The sequence below is a fragment of the Rutilus rutilus genome (assembly GCF_951802725.1).
Source record: "Rutilus rutilus genome assembly, chromosome: 10".
Classification (NCBI taxonomy): Eukaryota; Metazoa; Chordata; class Actinopteri; order Cypriniformes; family Leuciscidae; genus Rutilus; species Rutilus rutilus.
The window spans coordinates 36,195,657-36,216,559 of NC_140215.1; the positions used below are offsets into that span (position 1 = coordinate 36,195,657).

The window sequence follows — 20,903 nt, forward strand, 5'->3', positions numbered from 1 at the left end:
CTCTAAAAAAGCCTAACACAGGGGTGCAATCTTAAGTGCATTGTTAACACTGCAAAATATGACACATCAAGACATGCATACAAAATACTTAAGAAATCATATTTCTATATACTCAAATTTGGTTAAAACCACATGACAGCACTACAAAAACACATAAAAGTGAAATCTCATTGCCTTATCTACTGCTTTTCTTATTGTTGTGGGCTTTATAGGGTGAGTGATATTTCTTATAATACACAATTGTGAGATAGACTAGTGCAAATATTACAAATAGGTCGTTAAACTAAAATTAGCACAAGTTTTGCCTCAAACTACCTGACAAATGAAGCCACGCAATGATGACAAAGGAGTTAAGATGAAGTTTATAAGAAACTTTAACTCGGTTTCGCTAGCTGTTTAAGTAAATGGAAACATAATACTTACATTTAAATTTGCTGTCCAACACCGAACTCCAGTCTCGACCGCCTTTCAAAATAAATAAATAAATGCTGTCGTCAACGCCGCGCAATGACTTATGGGGTAGAATAGGGTAGGATCGGCCGCTAAGTCTCCATGGCTGCGTTCCAGTCCAAAATTGTCATGCCCTTCACTCGCTAACTTCCCTCCGTCTCGTTCACTCGGATGTAAGTCATTGCGAGTGCCCACTACTGGCGGAAACTGCAATGGTCTGAACTGGAATGTCCTAAGCCCTTGATCACTTGGAATCAGCTGTGGAGTTGATGTATTACTTACATTTTTTTTCCCTTTAATAATTTGTTTAATGCAGCATCCAAATGTTTATAGGTGTGTTTGGGTTGTTTTAAAAAAAAAAAATTATAATTAATATATCATAGAGTTGTCTGTGTGGTGGTGATTAGACGAGCTATGTAGTGACGTCACAATCGTACTGCATTGTGGGACATATAGGTGCCTGAAGTGTACATTTGAAGCAGACTCGCTCCCTCGGTCAAAATCGAGGGAACGAGGGTCTGTCCATATAAACTTTCCTCGTCCACTTCAGGAAGTGGAACGCACTTCAAAATGGCGGCAGGGATTCCCCCAAGGGGAAGTGCTTAGGGAAGTTCGCAAGTGCGTGTCTAACAGTGGACTGGAACGCAGCACATTTCTGTATCCTTCCTTTCACGAGGAAACGAAGGGCGCATTTGGCGTCGCTTTTGAATCAGGAGAGCCTTCGTCGCGTCGCGATGACGCAACCGGCTTTCAAATACGGCCTTCGGAGGATGCAGAACTGAATTGGGACAGTCTTCATCGCACCGCGGTGACGCAATCGGCCTTCAAATGCGACCTTCCAAGGATGCAGCCTTTGAATTGGGACGTCCTTCGTCGCTCCGCTGTGACGCAATCGGCCTTCAAATGCGGCCATCCGGCCTTCAAATACGGCCTTCGGAGGATGCAGCCTTCACATTGGGACACAGCTATGGTGTCTATATATGAACGAACTCGATAAATACAACATGCAGCAAATTTATACAAAAATTATTCATTTTGAATTGCTTCTCACTTGAACTATTGGACCTTCTTCATCTTGTCAAAAGCGCAACTTCCCAGTGGCGCAATGATATGAGTGACAGGTATCTGACCCAGAGATAATGGGTTCGAGCCCTGCGTGGGATGATTTAAAAAAAATTGTGTGTAATGTTGTGTCATGTCGATTCCTTTATTATTCAAAGTTGTACTAATCTTTCTTTTTCTTGGATTAATGTATGTCTTGTTCATTCTATGTTCATTCTCATCTGAACTTCTGTTCATTTTGAGTTCATTTTCACCTATACTTCTAAACCAGCTCTTTTTTCTTCAATTTCAGCTGTTTTTACTCTTCCTGCTCTTGCTGCTGCTTCAGGGGCTTGGCCCCGTATCGCTGCTTGCAGCTATATTTCCACTTGTTCCTTAACCTGTAACCAAGAATACTAACACACACACAGACACAGTTTCTTCAAGATTGGATTTGGTGAGGAGGAGAGTCTTCTCAAAACATCAATATAACATGTTCTTTCTCTCAAGGAGAGGATACTTTAAATCTAACTGTACGGACCTCTAGGTTGAAAAATCGTCAATGCAAGTGAATGTGAGAAAATAATTATTTTCTGGTCCTGTTTGAATTTTGCCATGAATGTGAACATATGTTGTCTGTGAATTTTTTATATAATTTTTTGTGTGAAGAATGCTACAATTTAGCGGGTAGAAGTTTGATACGGTTAGACTTTGTGTGAGAGCACTTTGTGGACTACAACCTAGTTTTTACATCAGACGGGAATCTGAAGAAAGAACAGCCCATTTGGTTTAAATGGTGACATTTGGGTACAAAACACACAGGAATCTCGATCTGTCTCCATAGATTATCGCAGCATTAGCACCGTGATTTGACAAGTGGAGGGAAAATAGGCTTGTTTGAGATGCGCCTTGCCTCGCCTGATATGTAGTCGAGAGTAGGCGGCTGCAGTGAGAGGAGGAGTGAAAAAAGCGCAGGCAAGACGGACAGTTCTCTCTTCTCGTAGTGGATCTGACACCTGTGAGATCAAAGATGGATATCGCGGGATTCACGGGATTCACGCTCGTGCACACTGTTGCTAATAAACTGGATGTAATTTAAGTTCTGTTGCTTTTATATGAAAATAAATATAATGAACAAGACATCCAAAGTATAGGCTACTTAATTCCATTCCAAATACATCAATCATGTTTTCTTTAATACAGACATAGGCTATGTGTTTTTTAATATATATATAAATTACATTGCATAACCCATAGAGATCGCGCTTTCAGAAAGTTTGGGAATATTCACACATAACGTATACACATAAAACATGATATTAGAGTTTTAAAATCAAACAATTTAAAAGAGAACAATACATCACAGTTGTTTAAACCAATGAGGATTAAGCTGTGTCGTCAGCAAGTCGTTTCCCATCATGCTTTTGATCAGCGCAGTTGGTGGAGAGCAACTGCAGAATCCGACACGTGCGCCTTGCGCTCGCGAGAGATTTTTAACGTACGTCAGCATGACATCAGAGCAAGGCGGACCGCACTCGGACACATTTCTAACCGGCATGCATCTCGCGCTGATCACCGGTGATCGGTTCTGCGCAGATTTTGCTCATCTCAAACAAGCCTAATGTGTTATGGGGTGACGTCACATAGGCGACATGTAGTCTTTCTCGTTATGTCTTTTCCACAACTGCTTGCCAAAGAATCATACAATATACTGTCAAACTCGTAACATGAAAAATTATATAAAAAATTCACAGACAACATATGTTCACATTCATGGCACAATTCAAACGGGACCAGAAAATAATTATTTTCTCACATTCACTTGCATTGACGATTTTTCAACCTAGAGATCCACTTGGGGTTTTACGGATGGGTGGGACTTACCAGCTCTATATGGCCCTACGTACGGTGGCCGAGAGAGCTCAGCGCGCTGCAACTGAAGAAAACACATGCAAATAGAAAAACACCCGCAAAATTAAGAAAACAACTTCATCAGTTTCACAACACATGTGCGCTCCAAATACTCACAACACAAAACAAATCAGAAACGCGCTGAAAACAGGGCAGAACACAACGGAAATGTTTCCGGGGAACCCAATAAGTGACGGACCCGGCTGGGACGTTGTCTATGGTTTTTAATGCTCACAAGCAATAAAAAACTCTCTATATGGCTCTGCTATGCCCTAACGTTACTCCCTTAAAAGGGCAGACGGCAGAGCCCTTGAAGTGGGCACTTTGGAGGAAGCGGGGCACTTGTGTGCCATTATGTAGCTGTTTGGAACGGACTTGATGAAGGGAGCAACGAAAGACAATGTAATTTCCTCATTATTTTCACCTGGGATGTTCCCATGACAACGCAGCGCCGTCTCATATTTGGATATACTGTCTATGATTTGGACCCTTCATTCTAACATTTCTTATGAAACTTATTTTAACATAACATGAATGTGTACAATGTAACTGATGCATATATTAATATCTTTCCCTCGTGTTCTTTTTCTCTATCTTTTTCTTTAATTTAGTCTTCAGCTCATTGTTCTTTTCTGATTAGTATTCTTATGACATTGAACAAATTATAAATGCATTTTGTATATTGTATACAAAGTTGTATGTCATAAACGTGTAATCTCTGTATGTTTTGCAACAAAAATAAAATAATAAATAAAATTAAAGTAGACAGCTCCGTAAGCACGTCCCAGTCAGGGAACGTCACTTATTGGCTTCCCCGGAAACATTTCCGTTGTGTTCTGTCCTGTTTGCTGCGCGTTTCTGTATTGGTTGTGTTGTGAGTATTTGGAGCACACATGTGTTGTGAAACTGATGAAGTTGTTTTCTTAATTTGCAGGTGGTTTTGCATGTGTTTTCTTCAGTTGCAGCGCGTTGAGCTCTCTCGGCCACCGTACCTACGACTTCTTCGTCGTCCGATTTGTTCTATTGAATCGGTTCATCTAAACGGTTCTCTCTCTCATTTGCAGCTTTGGAAAGTCTGATTCATTCTAGAGAATCGTTCTTAATGAACAGATTTAACGATTCGAGTCCCATATAGCATTTCAGAAGTGTGTTTTTTTTTTTTTTTTTTTGTAGCGGACTTTAGTTCATCATATCTAATTAAATATTCCAGTTAAATATTCTAGCAGTAGGCTATTCTATTTTTTTATTAGCTATAATTATTTATACATAGCCTTAATGTGTCTTGATAGCCTACAAATATATATATATATATATTTTCAACATTATTTCTAACAAACATTTGAATACCATAGAATAATAATTGGATACGAGTTTATATTTCAGATATATACTGATGTCTACAAAATAGGGGTAACATTTTTTTTAAATAAAATACAACAGGCCTTAATGATTTTAGACAAATCATTTGGACGCTTCAAATAGCCTATTGTATCAATTACAGTACATTGTGACACCAGTAGGTACACAGTAAAAAACGTTGGGTTATTTGTTTAACCCAACCTTTGGGTTACACATGTTGGGTCAATATGTTGGGTTATTCGTTGGGTTATTTTTAACCCAACATTTTTAAGTGAGTAGCGACAAGTGACTGATAAAAATTTAATAAAAAATCATTTATTCAAGAGATTCGTTCAAAAATAAATACAAATAATATATATATATATATACATATATTAGCCCAAAAATAGAGGTCCACCCACTTGGAGATTTCTGGCCTCAACAACCCCTACTGATCTGATATCCAACAATCCAATAATTCCTACATTTATTTTCCTAATTTTTATGACTCGCACAGGCACATGAATCTTGGAATATGGAAAAGCTTACTTTCAGCGGATGGAGTTATTGCCATTACACTGATTTTGTCAGGAGAAAAGACGAATTGAACACCGTTGTGTAAGTTGTGGCATTACTTTACTCTGGCATTACATGGCTTGGCCGCCCACATTCCCAAATTCCTCTGATCCCGATATAAATTATTTTACTAATTAAAAATCTTTTTGGAAAATGAAACATTTTCTTACGAACTATTTTTCTTTTTTTTAATAAAACATTATGAAACATAAATGGATGACAGAGACAATTAGCTTCAAGCAATTAATGAGATTAATACAACATTTTTACTTAAAAGTCACTATCAATCATCATTGAGTGTTTGTAATAACGTATGACTGCGATCCAATGTGTATTTTGATCAAATGATGAGGCAGAAATATATTGTTAATTACATTTTAGAATAAGTTTATGGGGAAGATATGAAATTACAACTTCTGTGGGGAGTGAAGGAAAAGTGATATAACTAGAAGTATAACTAATTACTGTTGTCAGAAAGTAATAAGTAATAATATTACTTTTGAAAGGAGTAACTAGTAACAAGTAGTATTACATTTTTGAGTAATGAGCCCAACACTGGTCACTACTAAGAGTTTATACTCTATTTGCTACTGTAGGCTGTTGTCTGAATGGGACATTTCTAGACTCACGCCTGTAAGTAAATGAGGGGTTTTAATTCATTGACAAATTTAACTGTCATTACCACTCAGAATTATTATTTTGTCATATTTTATTTTACACATGGAGGAATAATACAGAATTTTTGGCTCTCAGGCGTCTTCAGTGTGTGAATACAAAGTGCACGGCCGATAAATGCTGTTCTTTTGAACTTTCTATTCATCAAACAATCCTGAAAAAAAAATTGTACACAACTGTTTTCAACATTGATAATAATAATAAATGTTTATTGAGCATCAAATCATCATATTAGAATGATTATTGAAGGATCATATGACACTGAAGACTGGAGTAATGATCTTGAAAAATCAGCTTTGCCAACACAGAAATAAATTGCATTTTAAAATATATTCATAATAGAAAACAGTTATTTTAATTGTAAAATATTTCACAATAATTCTGCTTTTGCTGTATATTGCATCAAATAAATGCAGCCTTGGTGAGCAGAAGAGCTTTCTTTTAAACATTAAAAAAAATCTTACCGTTCTAAAACTTTTGACCAGTAGTGTGTGTGTTTGTGTGTGTTATTAGTAAAAAACATCATCAATTAGTAAATAGGCTTGTTAGTATTGTTAGTACACCAAAATGTTATAAATTGTACATAACCTTACAGATTTATAATCACAGCATAAATGAACAACCCCAACAACTATATACAATTTAATTTAATACAATCAATGTCACATGATCTATATGAAGCAAATCTCAAATGCTTGAAAGTTTATATTTTGTTCACAAATAAACCATACGCTCTAAAAAATAATTCTGCTCTAAAATATTAAATTTAGACAAAGCATCAACATCGTAAAACTCTGTAAAGCTGCTTGGAAAAACACTATATAAACAAATCGACACACAGCTTTTATGATTACAATGCATGTAAATGACTTCAGAGTTGTTTGGTGTCTTTATTCACTTCCACAGCTCCAGGTAAAGATGCTGCTTCTGCAGTTTTCTCCTACAGTAGCTGTAAAGCTGTACCATTAGTTACAAAATTTTCTCTTCATTTGTTCAGGAAAAACGGGCCTTAGAAATGGAGAGACGAGAGATAAATCATGACAGAGAAATATGAACAAGCTGACCTGTAGGATAGGATCAACATTTAGTATGCGATGTTCAAATGAAATAGTATAAATCATAAGAAAACTTTTTTGTTACTGGCTCGTGTCATATTACAGTTCTCATTTATTCTCAGTGTTAATCTCAGTCTTAACTTACTCTTGCAAAATATTCTTGGAAAAGCCCTGGTCATTCAGGAGAATCTTCACATGCTGGATGCAGCCGTCTGAATGCTTTCTTTTGTTTGTGCCTGCCTGGCATTTTTTATTGCATATGGACCTTCATAATCAGAAAGCACAAAGCACAGCATCAGTAGAGAGTCTTTAACAAACCTGATATTTGCTTTTAATTATTGTTATAATAATAATTTTTGTGAGAAACAGACCAACATTTCAGTTGTTATTGAATTGTTAATGAACAACAAGATCTAGGGTGGATGTAAAGAAAACTTAATTAATGAATAACAATTCTCAAGCTTTTGATTTGTTCCTTACAAAAAGGTATTATGTGACTTCAGAAAACATGGAATATGCCTCAAAAGTCGTTCTTTTATGGTGTTTTTGTCTCCTTTTTAAAGCTTGTAAGCTGTACTCTCCGTGAAATTGCATGAAAAATCTATATAATGATAAACCAATACAGACCCGATAAATGTAATCATACAACTTGGTCTTGTGTTTGATCTCTTCAAGATCTCGATTCCATCCTCCTCTAAGTAGTCAGCATTTACCCTAGATGTGGAAACACATTATACAGATAAAATGATTAAGATTGATAATGCCATTCTTCACATCTGCTTATTACACATTCATTTAAACAATTCCATAACAGTTTAAATGGATGAAGGCCATGAACTACAGATGGGCGGTTTCATTTGCTTTGTAAGGTTATCTGATATAGCAAGAGCTAAACTGCCTAAATAAATAAATAAACAAAATGAATAAAATAAATGAATAAAATAATAATAATAATAAATGATCAAAGATCTTGTTTACTAAACCATTTTGTGTTTCTAAGGTTTCTAAGACAATTCCTCAAAGGTGTGTGTGTGATCAGTGTCATTAATTCATAGCCTTTTAATGTTTTAGTTCACTGAAAAAATTAAACTCTGCCATGTCATTCATAACCTGTGTGTCTTTCTTTCTTCTGCAGAACACAGAAGAAGATATTTTGAATAATGCTGGTAATAAAACAGTTTTGATTCATTGTATTTCTTGTCCAAACAATGGAAGTCCATGGGATCTGAAACTGTGTTACACAAGCATTCTTTAAAATAACTTCTGTTGTGTTCCTCAGAGGAAAACAGGTTTGGAACAACATGAGGGCGAGTAAATGATGACAGAATTTCCCTTTTTGGATGGACTATCCCTTTGAATATTACATGCTTAGTTCTTATCTACAGACAAATTCACATAGAAACAGGACAGAGGTGATTCCAGATGTTACTCACGTGAGTTTGGTTAGACTGGGGCAGTTCTGGGTCATCTGGAGGGTCCAGAGAGACCACATCTCAGTTAGATACTCCACACTCATTTCCATCTTTTTCAGGTTAGAGAAGGAACAGAGAAATGACAGTAATGCTTCTAAATCCCATTGGTGAATTATCTGAAAAAGTCTGGTCCAGTCGATGTTGATTGATGAGTGTGGAAAGGTGAGACTGAATGCTTCCAAATCCGTTTCTCCTGGAGAGAAATCCAGGCCAATCTCTATCCAGATACTATTAAAAAAAAGAATTAAACAAATATTAAAGTTGTTGGTGTGTCTACGAGTCAATAATTTCTTGCTTAGAATATCTTTTTGTGATACATTTTGAAAATTATGATTAATTGGTGGTTTGTTGGGCACCAGACAATATTTGCATCATTAGCAATAGTCAAAAAAGATAAAAGTGTGCACCTTATTTTTTTTAACTGTTTTGGGTGACCAATTTAGTTGCATTATTACTATTAGAATTATAATCTATTAGATTGCGGAGACCAAGTATGCCAGATAAACGGGAGAACAAGATGATGATATAATTTGTTATACAAAACATATTAATCATATAATTATTTCTGGTTATCATGAGAAAAAAAAAACCTATATTTTATAAAAAAATAAAAAAATCACTTGTTCTTCACCTGGACAGCTCTTTCTTGATTGACAGAACAAGTGAGTTGACATGATAATCCTCATCCTTCATATGGCAGGTTTCTACACAAACACTGCAAACCAAAGCACAGAAAAAATATACATGAACTTAAAGTTAAACAAAAGCACATTAAAGGATGATAGCACGTGTGCATAAAACACATGGAAATGTATAAAATATATTTTAAAGCATTACCTCTGTGAGCTCAGGGTCTGTCCTCTCGTGAGAGCTTTGATCAGTTCACCGAGATCAGAGTCAGATGGATCTTCTATAAGCAAGCTTCAAAATCAAATCCAGAACATCACTGTACAGACTAATTAAGTTTAACTTGCAACAGCAAATTAGAGATTAGATTTTAATTACATCCACCAAATATCTGTTTTAGACCAACGCATTTACCTTGCTTCTTTAAACTTATAAAGTTCAGGCAAAATCATAGAAAAATCTTCCGATGTTAAACACAAATCAGAGATTTCCTCAATCCTCTGACAGCACTGACAGCAGTACAGCAGGGCACAGAAGTCTGTTCTACTGAGGAAATCACCATCTGGATAAATACTTTTACAGGATTCCACTGCTTCTTTCACAAAGTCTTCTTCATGAAGTTCATAGAGACATTGAAGAACAAAAAATACTGCTTCCGAATACAAGGAATTACCTTTAATATTTTCGAAAATCCATTTTTTCAGATGAGCCTGTGTTTTTGGACAAATGAACAGACCATGTTCTTCAAGTGTGAGTCTCACATCCTTATTCAACAAACCAAATGCAAATTGCATCACAGCTGCAAAATGGGGTTTTGAGTTACTATCCATTAAAAGTGACATGGTAAGTTTCCTCTGGGACTCTTCTTCATCCAGAAGGACATAGTACAGAGCAGTGAAGAACTCCTGAAAGCTGAGATGCATGAAACTGAACATCGTCTCCTGGTGGATTCGTCTCTTAAACAGGAACTTGCACAAGAATGGATTTCCAGCAGGGTCTGAAATGGTTTCATTCACACTTTTCTCATCCAGCAGGACTTGCTGTTCTTGCATCCCTCTCTCTGCCAGCTGACCCAGACCCCTCAGCAGGGTCGGGACGGACTGACTCAAACCCTGGCAGTGATGCTCCAGAAGAGTGCACACAAAGTCCACGTAGATGGAGGTGGTGGTTTCCAGTCCGCTTGTCTTATTTGCACCATATTTGAATCTCTCCTGGATAGTTGTGCAGATGATCCAGCAGACGACAGGGATTGAGCAGGCAGTGATGAGGGTTTCATTTGCCTTCACATATGTATAAGCCTCCCTGAAATGGTCCTCATTTTTAAAAAACTTCTGGAAGTACTCCTCCACCCCCTTTTCTGAAAATCCCACAATCTCAGAGAAACGCTGAGGTCCTTTGAGCAGTTTACTGAGTGTGTCCGTAGCTGTAGATCTGGAGGAGACCAGCAGGAAAGACTCTGGCAGGATTCGACCCCTCAGCAGGGCACAAAGAGTGTCCACAGGTGGGGCTTTCTGAAGCAGATCAGTGTGTGCTGACGTGTCATTAATGTCCTGTGTGAGTTTCAGCTCATCAAATCCATCAATGACCACAAGCACCTTCTCTGGCGACTGCTGTAAAATCTGTGAGATCTCATGTGATGATAAACTACAACTGCAGCTCAAGATCTCCACCAAACTCTTCTCGCCACGAAAGCGATTTATTTCTTTACACTTTAAGTGGAACAAAATATCAAACCGCCCTTTGTAGAGGTCACCAGATGCCCAGTCCATCATGATCTTCTGCACAGTGAAAGATTTCCCGTTTCCAGAATTTCCCTGCAGTATCACAGATCTAGGACTGATCCCTTTGACATCTGGGTCGAACAGAGAGTTGAGATGGACAGAGTCTCCACTGCTCCTGGAGCTGAGGACCTGCTGGAAGCTCTTTCCACTGGAGCGGATCTCTTCTTCTCGCTCTATTCGATCTCTATGTTTCTGAAGGATCAGAGGTTGTGTGAAGCGCTCAGATAGCAGCACATGTTCACCAGGCAGTGAGTTATACTCAGTCACATACTGATACTCGCTGCAGATCAGCTTCATATATTTGTGAATCACTGAGCTGATTTCTGTAGAAAAGGTCAATGTTCAAAGAGTTAGTTTTTCCAGAGCAGACAAATACCAACTAAATTATAAGGTCGATGGAGTGCAATATTTAAAACATATTATTATAAAATTCATTAGTCACCTGAGGAATGTGTTTTTTCAGAGTGTGTGTGATGTCCTGTGGAGCCTGTAGAACATTAGACACACTTGATACATTCATTGATTTATTAATTGATATATTGATTAAGGCATTTCACATATTTTCAAACATTTTACATCAATCTATCTCACTGTCTGTCTGTCTGTCTGTCTATCTATCTGTCTATCGCTGAAGAAATGTATTAGACCACCACCCAATGTAAGGTTTGTGCTACAGCTGCCCTAAACTAACAGTATTGGTGATTCACATTTTTTGAGGAGGGAAAAAATATGTACAGACTGCACATGATTGAAAACACTAAAAGTACTCATAAAGTCTATCCATAAGTGGAAATTAGTTATTTTTGCATTTTTTAGAGCAATTTTCTACTTCCGGTTTAAAACGCAAAGACTCTCAACTGATCCACGTCTACCTATACGCCGCCTATCACTGTATTCATATATCAGCTCCTCCAGTATTATCAGCAGCTATTGCGTTTATCAGGACCGAATTACCCTACTCCATCTCCAGCTCCTCCTCTCATCAGTCAGGATTTGACCTTCTGATTCCCCTTTGAATCAGACAAAATTCTTGAATTATGTTGTACATTAAAATATTGACATTAATGACATCTGCAGTACATTCATGTTGGTTCTGTTCTGTTTACCCTAAAGGGGGTTATTGCTGCTCTCCCTGCTCTTATCCATGCAGGGTTCTTGCAGGTTTCAGTAAGTCAAATTCAAGACCTTTTTAAAGACATTTTAAGACCATAAAGATTGAAATTTAAGACCTACACGACGCATTAACCAGCAAATAACAAATAAAATTACCATCAATGTGCACTTTTTGTTTCCATAAACATTAAAATGATCATTAAAATGATGGCCAGATTTTAAAAGAGTGTCTTGCAACATGTTATCTACTAACATGTACAAGTTCAAATAAAGTTGACAAAAAAGTTTTATAAAAAGATAAACCTCAAATATTTCAGCCTTTAAATAATTCTTTATAAAAAGATTGAGTCAAAAAAAGATAAATTACTGACATTTACAATGCACATTAGCTTATCTTTTATTATTAATAGTAAAATTCGGTCCAATGTTCCCGTGGCGTCTGTCGTTGCTATGCAACCATGCATGCGCTCTCCACAACGACAAAGGCCCTGTCCCAAATGGCGCACTTCATGTGGACTTTCGATCTCGTGGACTTAAATTGCGCGTGCTCGCCGAGTCTACGAGTCCGTAGGCCGTCCCATTCAGCATTTTACCGCTCTGAAGTGTGCTCAGCAGCGCCCCCTTTGTACCCTTGAAGCACATGGATGCAGGCTCCACCCACTTTAACTACCCAGAAATCCTTGCGAAAGGCCAATCAGACAACGGACGGGAGGAGATTTCGCTCACGGACAATTGTTGACATGGCTGAGAAGAAAATATTACGGTTTTTATGACCTAGATGTACATTTTACCAGTTGTTACCTACAGTTTATACAAACATTATGGTCATCGACCTCAAACATTATAATAGCGCGCTGAATAATACGATCACATTATGATTCATTAAATAAATAGAACCGAATGTCAGGGCTTTACTGAGTCATATAAACAGTATGAATAATATTGAAACCTGTAAATTCATCTGAAATTCATGCACATTTTCATTGTGTTAAAACTGTAATCTTAGTTCAAATGGAACATTATGTATTATTATGTACAACTGTATACATCATTTAAATAAGCATGATGTATCTATTGTCTAATGCCCAGGTGATATGCACAATATCAAAATACAGAACTGTAAAATTAGGCTGTGTAGTTGACAGGGAGATTAGATGTCGGAGCACAAAAAATGTGATTTCTCCTGTCCAACAACAACCAGACCATTATTTCTGGCGTGACGATCGAGTCTGTCCCAAAAATACCTCAATGCGCCCTCGTGGACTCCATGACTACATGACGTCACCAAAGTGTGGACTCTGAGGAAGTCCACAAGTCATTTGGTGTGCCATTTGGGACAGGGCCAAAGAAGTTGTTGTCATAGATATACATAATAAAGGCTAGATGTCTTTCGGCGGAGTCTCTAACGTCATCACCGGCGGCCATCTTGTCACAGGCAAGCTTCCTGGCGGGCTCTGTGGTACCTGATGTAAGGTGAGTGATCTGCACGAACACAAATACTCTTTATCTCGCCGAAATCTTGACGGATTTACAAACGGTTTGGTCTCTTACAAACGTTATTAATGTGGCTATAATTCTGGATGCTTGAACATGTTGAAATTGCAGCTTTTCTTTTCGAAAAACGACTTAATCGTGCACCATAGTTGTGTATCACGGCTACTTGCACAAGTTATCAAGGCTGAGACCACAATCGAGCTGTTCAATTGTATAGGTTTTACTGACACCAATAACGATTTTATGACAACTAATCTTTTGTCTAAATTACAATCTTTGTGGATGTGGTTGTAGTTATTAGCTGGCTAATTACAAGAAGCTGTGAGTGAGGCCTAGTAGCAGCTAACGTTACAGTTTAGCGGCTACCCAGCAATTTTACATCAGTGGGAGAGGCAGAATTGCTCTTTCTTTTCAATACAACTTAAGTTGCACATGATTTCCAATCGGTTTGGTTTGTTAAAAACATCTTACATTATGATACAGGAAATGTGCTGGCTTTATAAGAGAAGATGCCAGACTTTTGTGCAGCCTACGGATGCTCGCCATAGTCTCAAAACGAGAGCCTGTGGGATCACCTTTCACCTGTAAGATATGACAGTATTATGATTATATTTTTCTAAAGTCATATCAAGTGACCTAGAGGGCTGAAATGTGGTCAGTTCAGAGATGCTTGTTATCCGGCAGAAAGAAAAAACAATATTCTAGCCTCTATAACTCTGCCAGTACTTCACACAATTATTCTGATTGTTTCCTAAGAAACTACAGCGTCTCAGCTTCCTGAAGAGGTCAGGCATTTGATGGTAGACCAAAATAGGAGGGAACAGTGATCTCTGAAGTAGGCACAGTGCAATGTCGGGGGGAAAAGCCTAGAAATGGCCCAACCCTGAAGAAGTTAAAATAAACATGTAATAATTCAAATTATTTTATTATAATAGTAATATTCATATTATAAAAGTGTATATATATACACATCTCATGTTGCCATTCTGTACACTGAGTTTTAGTAGTCTATATATTGATTTAACATAAATAACAAATACCTTGTGCGTGTGTATATTCATTGCACCTATCTGTTCTGTTCAATGTTATTTTCATAAGGAAGTCCATAGTTATAATTATTCATAAGTATGCAGTGTCATAACTACATCTCTGACGTTTATAACAAACCAAACCGTTTGAAAATCGGTAGAAAATTGAGCAAGTTATGGTTATTTAAAAAGTACATGCACCATTAAAACACATTGGCCCTCATTTATCAAAAGTGCGTACACCAAATTTCCAGCGTACACCCAAAACCACGGTGACTTTGAGATTTATCAATATGGACGTTGGCGTACGGCACGCTCAAATCCTACGCCAGCTCAGGAGGTGGTGTACGCACGTTTTGAGTGCGGTAATGCGCGGAAAAACAATTCCTAACACTACAAAACGCACTGACAAACTAAAAGATATGATATATTATGACCCACTGTAAAAAAAACAACAGTAGCCTAATTATAAACTTCAGTGTTTATTTTTGTGCAACATGGACTTCAATGTTTAATTTGTGTGACTTTACCAAAGCATTTGACTTGTAGGCATATGTATTCCTTAAGTTGTGAGCCTGTGCGCTTTACCTGACGTTTCAAGCCTTGTTTATACTTTCGCCTGGCTCCGCAGCGCGAGTCTCCGCAGAGTGCGCGGGCACCTCCCCAAACGGACGAGGCGTTTATACTCGACGCGCTCGCCGTTGTACTATTCTTTGAAACGATGGTTAGGCCAGGGTTAGGCCCGGCAGGTGTGCACGGACTGGGTTTAGTAATGAAAGGCTTTCAATGACCAAAAAAATAATTCAGACTGACAAAATAATAAAAATGACATTCTTCTTCTTTTAAATAATAATAATAATAATAATAATACAAATAATAATAATAAAGACATTCTTCTAAATAACAATAAGCGTCATTAATAATAAAAATCTAGAAATCAATTTTGTTTCTTTCCACTTCCCTGGTTTCGCTTTCTCTTTCTCAAAGACGTTTCTCTTCTTTGCCGTCTTCCGTGTGTCCATGGCGTAAAATGAGGGCGTGGGGGGAGCGGAGACTTGAATATATAGGGGCGTGTTATTCTAATGACGATCGTTTTCAGCCGCGGCATTTATCAAGCGCAGGTATTGCGTACACCTGGATTTCAAAGGTACGCACAGCTTCATAAATCAGGCGATGAGAGGAGTGTAAGCATAATCTTACGCCAACATATACGCCCGTTTCTACGCAAGAATGATAAATGAGGGCCATTGTTACGAGTGAGCGAGCTGAGTGTGACAAGATGGCCGCCAGGTGCGGACGTCGACCTCCATTGGCCAGCAGCGCGGACGAGACATCTAGCCTGTATTATGTATATGATATCTATGGTTGTTGTAGTAGCTGATGGATTTCCACCACCGATAAACGCTTGCTGTAGCTCTGCTTCAAGATTTATTTATTCACAGAGAAGAGAAAAACACCCGTAGTGTTTGGGTGCACCCCCATCCTTCCTGTTGACTGAGCTTTCAATGTTGTTACGGAAAGGGTGAAGCTGATTGGTTGGTTCTTGTCACATGACCTGCGGTGCGCTTGCGGAAAAAAGTTGAGATTTTTTCATCTCGCTCCACCTGGAAATAACAGCCGCATTGCTTCTATTATGAGCGCGCTTGCCGCACGCCTACATTTGAAATAACGAACTTGAGCGCGCAAAAGACGCGATATGTGAACGCCGCTTGGCGAGCGACCTCAAATCAGGCCACGAGCTACTGGTAGCTCACGAGCGAAGTGTTGGAGACCCCTGCTCTAGAGCTCCGCTTTGAAGGCTACGACTTGATTACTTTTTTGCTACCTTGTAATAACTTTCTACTTTGTAATAACTTTCTGCGGCCAGTGTTTCTGGAAATGAACGAGGGTAAAACCTTTTTAAGACCTGACTAAATTAAATTTAAGACCTCGGATGAAAATCTGGCCGTTTTTAAGACGTTTTAAGGCCTTAAATTTAAAGTTCAGAATTTTAGACTTTTTTTAAGACTCCGCGGGAACCCTGCCATGCTAGGCTGCATCGCTGCACTGGGAGTTCTTGCCCAGAACATAACCATACCTCCAATCCAAAACATATGCTAATTGTCAATTGTATTTGACAATAGTGGTCCTGACAGAAATAAGTTAACAAGATGGAAAATTAAGACAAAATATTTAAGGTTTCTACAAGAGCTTCTGCAATTTGTGCAATGCCTGTAAAAGTACATTTTTAACAGTACATATCTCAGTACATCCTGTAGGTCTAGACACATGTGGTATAATAGCCAAAATTAGTGTGCTCTTACCTAAGTCTCTGAACAGAGATGGCTCATGCTTTTCCAGGCTAGAATAAAAGGCAGATTTAACCTTGTCTCCTCCAGAGTGCAACACTTTATAAAACTCTCTCATTTTCTCCTGGTTAATATCTGCTGCTCTGATCTTACAGTACGGCTCATATTCCAGCATGCCACCGGACTGCAGCTCATCCGCTATCGGCATCACCATCTGTACTCTCTGGACAAGTTTCGCCCAGTGGGCATCCACAAACCGAGCACCTGGTAGAGAGATAATAACATGATAACTGCTCACAAGGAAGAACATGATTTTATAAGATTCAAGAACGGCATATTCTATAGTGTAGCAAGTACTTATTTGGGCTACTTCACTTTTAATCAGTGTAATGCAGACTTTTTTTCATATGACTATCTCTGCTTTTACTGTGGTAACTACTTACGCTCTGAGTCTTGGTCCATGGTGTCTCATAAGTGTCTATGACGTGTTGTAGAGAGCTGTCTTAAGTTGTCCTCTAGGAACTGAAACATAATGCACGTGGTGTGAGATGGTTGAAGAGAGCTTTTGTGACCCATGGTTAAAGATTACACTATTGGTATACAGTAAATTAAGTGGCATGTAGAAAAATTAATAACTAAAGTATATCTTAAAATTACACACAAATCTTAAGTACACACCCCGAAATAACCATATGATGGGATGTTTTGTAAGCAACGGTGGTCTGCAGCCTCTCCATGTAGAAAAACTCTGATATTGCACACTTAAGGATGTGTTGCAGTACTAATACACCTTCCGTATCATGAAACAATAATACAACTTGTTAGTCAAAAAAAAAAAAAAAAAAAAAACTACCGCACGAAAGAATTCACTTACCGCACCAAAAAACTGTCCCGCACTCATCCGTCCCGCGTTTCAATCGTCCCGGCTCTCCCCTACTCAATCTAAAAAAATAGAAACAATAATAAAAAATAAAAAACACATATTATGCTGCGCGTCTAGTCGCGGTTTAGAAAAACAATAACAATATCGATCGTGCAAGTGAGCAAAACTCATCTCCTGACTGCGAGGCTTAATGTCAGAAAATATATCAATAAGTTACAGTCCAGTCTTGTTCTTACCTTCAGTGAAGTCAACATAGTGTTCCCGGTGAAGATTTAAATGCTTTTTACGAATATTTATTTGTAACATTCATTTCTACACTACAGATCGAAAGTAGGCTAGTTTGTGGACACGCCTCTTCTGAACTTCCTTGTTTTGTTTTCGATATTCCTCCTCAAAGACAGACGGCAAAAGATCATCTCTCCAGAATAGTACTGTTGTAAAACGTGGACGGCTGATAATATTTCACCATTCTTATTAGGAATAAATCAGTATTCTTCCCTAACTGGTTCGATAGAGGAATTAACCATGTACTCTGCTTATTTGATGATTCTGGCACCGCATGCTCTCTTATGAACAGTTTATGGAAGCTCATGATTTCCCAATACCTTTTAAAGATTTTAAATCTATCACTGATGCCATCCCTATCGGAATCAGACAATTAATTAAAAATCATCTGAGCTATAGAAGCAAAGATTTCAGACAGCTTTCACTTATGTTGGATGGTGTAGTAGAACTGTCTGATAAAAAATGTAACAATAAGCATATTCGCCGACATTTGCAAAAGAGTAACTCCATTGCTCCAAGGGGGATGTTTTATTGGAATTCCTTAATAAGTGAAATAAATTGGAAAAAAACATGGTTGATTCCTCACAAATACTGTATCTCTAATAAAGCTAAAGAGGTCCACTTTAAACTTTTACATAACATTTACCCTACAAATTGTTTTGTTGCTAAGTTTCTAGACATTGACACATGCTGCAGCTTTTGTAAACAGGACACTGAAACCATTCCTCATTTATTTTTTAATTGTCCAGTTACCAAAAGGTTTTGGGAAGATTTGGGTACTCACTTTCTCCAATCTCAAAATATAACTCACTCATTCACCCTGAAAGATATTATCTGTTACTTTTGTTTCCCACAAGATGGCACCCTGGAGTTTGTATTACATTTTATAATCTTATATGCTAAGTTCTTTATACACAAGCAGAAATTTAATAAGTCTTCCTTATGTTTTAAACATTATATTTTGGAACTTAATATGCTTCTTAAATCACACAAGTTTGTAAAGAACAAGAAGAATGGAAAACTTTTGTGTAAATATTATGACCTATATTTCCCAAATCCTCTTAATATTCTTATTTTTCCACCTCTATTTAGTATGTATGTTTATTTTTTATTTTTTTTATTATTTTTTGTTCTTTGTCTCTGGTATGGTATGTCTGTATAAATGTTTGATTGTATATTGATGGTTTTACACGTTTGTACCCAATGTTACCTTCAATAAAAAATTATAAAAAATAAACAAAAAAAAAGAGTAAAAAAAAAAAGATTTGTTCTTTGGAATCGGTTCATCTAAACGGTCCTCTCTCTCTCTCATTTGCTTTGGAAAGTCTGATTCATTCTAGAGAATCGTTCTTAATGAAGAGAGTCAACGATTCGAGTCCAATACAGCATTTCAGGTTATTATTTTTTTTTTATTTTTTTTGTTGTTGTTGCAGACTATTTAGTTCATCATGTCTAATTAAATATTGCAGTTAAATATTCTACCAGTATTCTAGTTTTTTATAAGCTATTATTATTATTTATATTAAACAAAAGTATTTTCAACATTATTTCTGTTTAACAAACATTAAAATGATTGTATAGCCTATAGAATAATACTTGGACAAAAGTTTATATTTCAGATAAACACAGATGTCTATGGTTGCGGTCAAAATAGAGTAGGCCTAAATCATTTTAGGTAAAATAATTTGAACTTGACGCTTCAAATAGCTTTAAAGGCGTGGTTGGTTATGATTTCACTTTTCTAACTTTAGTTAGTGTGTAATGTTGCTGTTGAGCATAAACAACATCTGCAAAGTTACAACACTCAAAGTTCAAAGCAAAGGGAGAGATTTGCTTTTAAAGAAATCGTTTTTTAAGGACTACAACAAAAGACACATAAAGTCACCAGTGCAGCGGGCAAGCTTGGAAGGAAAAGCTTCGATTCAGCAGATGGAGTTATTGCCTGAAAAAGATGACCTGAACACCGTTGTGTAAGTTTGTGGCATTACTTTACTCTGGGCTGGCATTTCATGGCTTGGCCGCCCACATCATTCTGATCCTGACATAAATTATATTGCTATAATTAAAAACACTGAATGATTAATGAAACATTTTCTTACAAACTTATGTGATTTCTTTTGATAAAATATTTCATGAAACATATATGGATAACAGAGAAATTAGCTACAATTAACTTCAAGCTACATATGACAAATAATGAGATTAATACAACACTTTTATTAAAAAGTAACTATCAATCACCATTGACAGTTTTTAATAATTTCTGACTGCGATCCAATGTGTATTTTTGTCAAATGATGAGGCAGAAATATGTTGTTCATTACATTTTAGAATAATTGTATGGGGAAGATATGAAATTATGACTTCTGACTCAATCATATTTGTTAAACTTTCCTCCCTGGGCAGTATTTGTTGTATTCTAGTGTCCTTTTATGTTTAATTGTGTCTTATCTTTATATTTAATAACACACCATGAGAGATGAGACCAAAACTCTGAGTGCTGTGCATCCTTCTTTACTGAACTCTTATACAAGACACAGACATGAGCAATCAACAGATGATCAGTCTAACACATAAGTCAACTTAATCAGACACAGAGAGTGTCAAACCAAATCCACCACATCCCCCCTTTTTAACAAAACTATGATTTAATATTTACATTCAGACTGGTTCACTCAAATCTCCCCATGTAAATATTCAAATCTATCAAACAGTAACTTTAATTAAACATTTGACTAATTTAACTAATCAAACTTCATACCAAATATTTACTTCTAAGCGTTCACAGTAAACAACAATAGTCCAATAAAATTACTTTGAGAATACTTTGTGTCTTCTGTTACCGAATACTGTTTCCCTTTTCTGTTTTTTTCTTGTCTTTTCTTT

The 20,903-nt window shown here is 37.1% G+C and overlaps 1 protein-coding gene across 2 annotated transcripts; it reads right to left on the minus strand.

Annotated features, from left to right (window-relative positions):
* Positions 1-6,222: 6,222 nt before the first annotated feature.
* LOC311298682 (NACHT, LRR and PYD domains-containing protein 1 homolog) lies at positions 6,223-18,106 on the minus strand. Of its 2 annotated transcripts, none has more exons than XM_084421811.1 (12): positions 17,969-18,106; positions 17,724-17,791; positions 17,293-17,364; positions 16,865-17,113; positions 11,369-11,413; positions 9,560-11,249; positions 9,356-9,439; positions 9,150-9,233; positions 8,480-8,746; positions 7,674-7,760; positions 7,192-7,311; positions 6,223-6,999 (listed from the first exon to the last, which is right to left on the minus strand). In XM_084421811.1, exons 3-12 carry the CDS (start codon positions 17,309-17,311, stop codon positions 6,957-6,959), a joined length of 2,688 nt encoding a protein of 895 aa, XP_084277937.1. In that variant the 5' UTR covers positions 17,312-17,364; positions 17,724-17,791; positions 17,969-18,106; the 3' UTR covers positions 6,223-6,956. The 2 variants fall into 2 exon arrangements, with proteins under 2 accessions (XP_084277937.1, XP_084277938.1); XM_084421812.1 differs by having other exon boundaries at positions 17,293-17,371.
* Between the last annotated feature and the right edge of the window lie 2,797 nt (positions 18,107-20,903).

What these genes read in the sequence shown, in the direction of transcription:
- LOC311298682 (XM_084421811.1), bottom strand. An exon ending in TATAAGTTTAAAGAAGCAAG is followed by an intron (nt 9,440 to 9,559) that starts GTAAATGCGTTG and finishes TTGATTTTGAAG; the next exon opens with CTTGCTTATAGAAGATCCAT. An exon ending in CCCAGTCTAACCAAACTCAC is followed by an intron (nt 7,761 to 8,479) that starts GTGAGTAACATC and finishes TTCCACATCTAG; the next exon opens with GGTAAATGCTGACTACTTAG.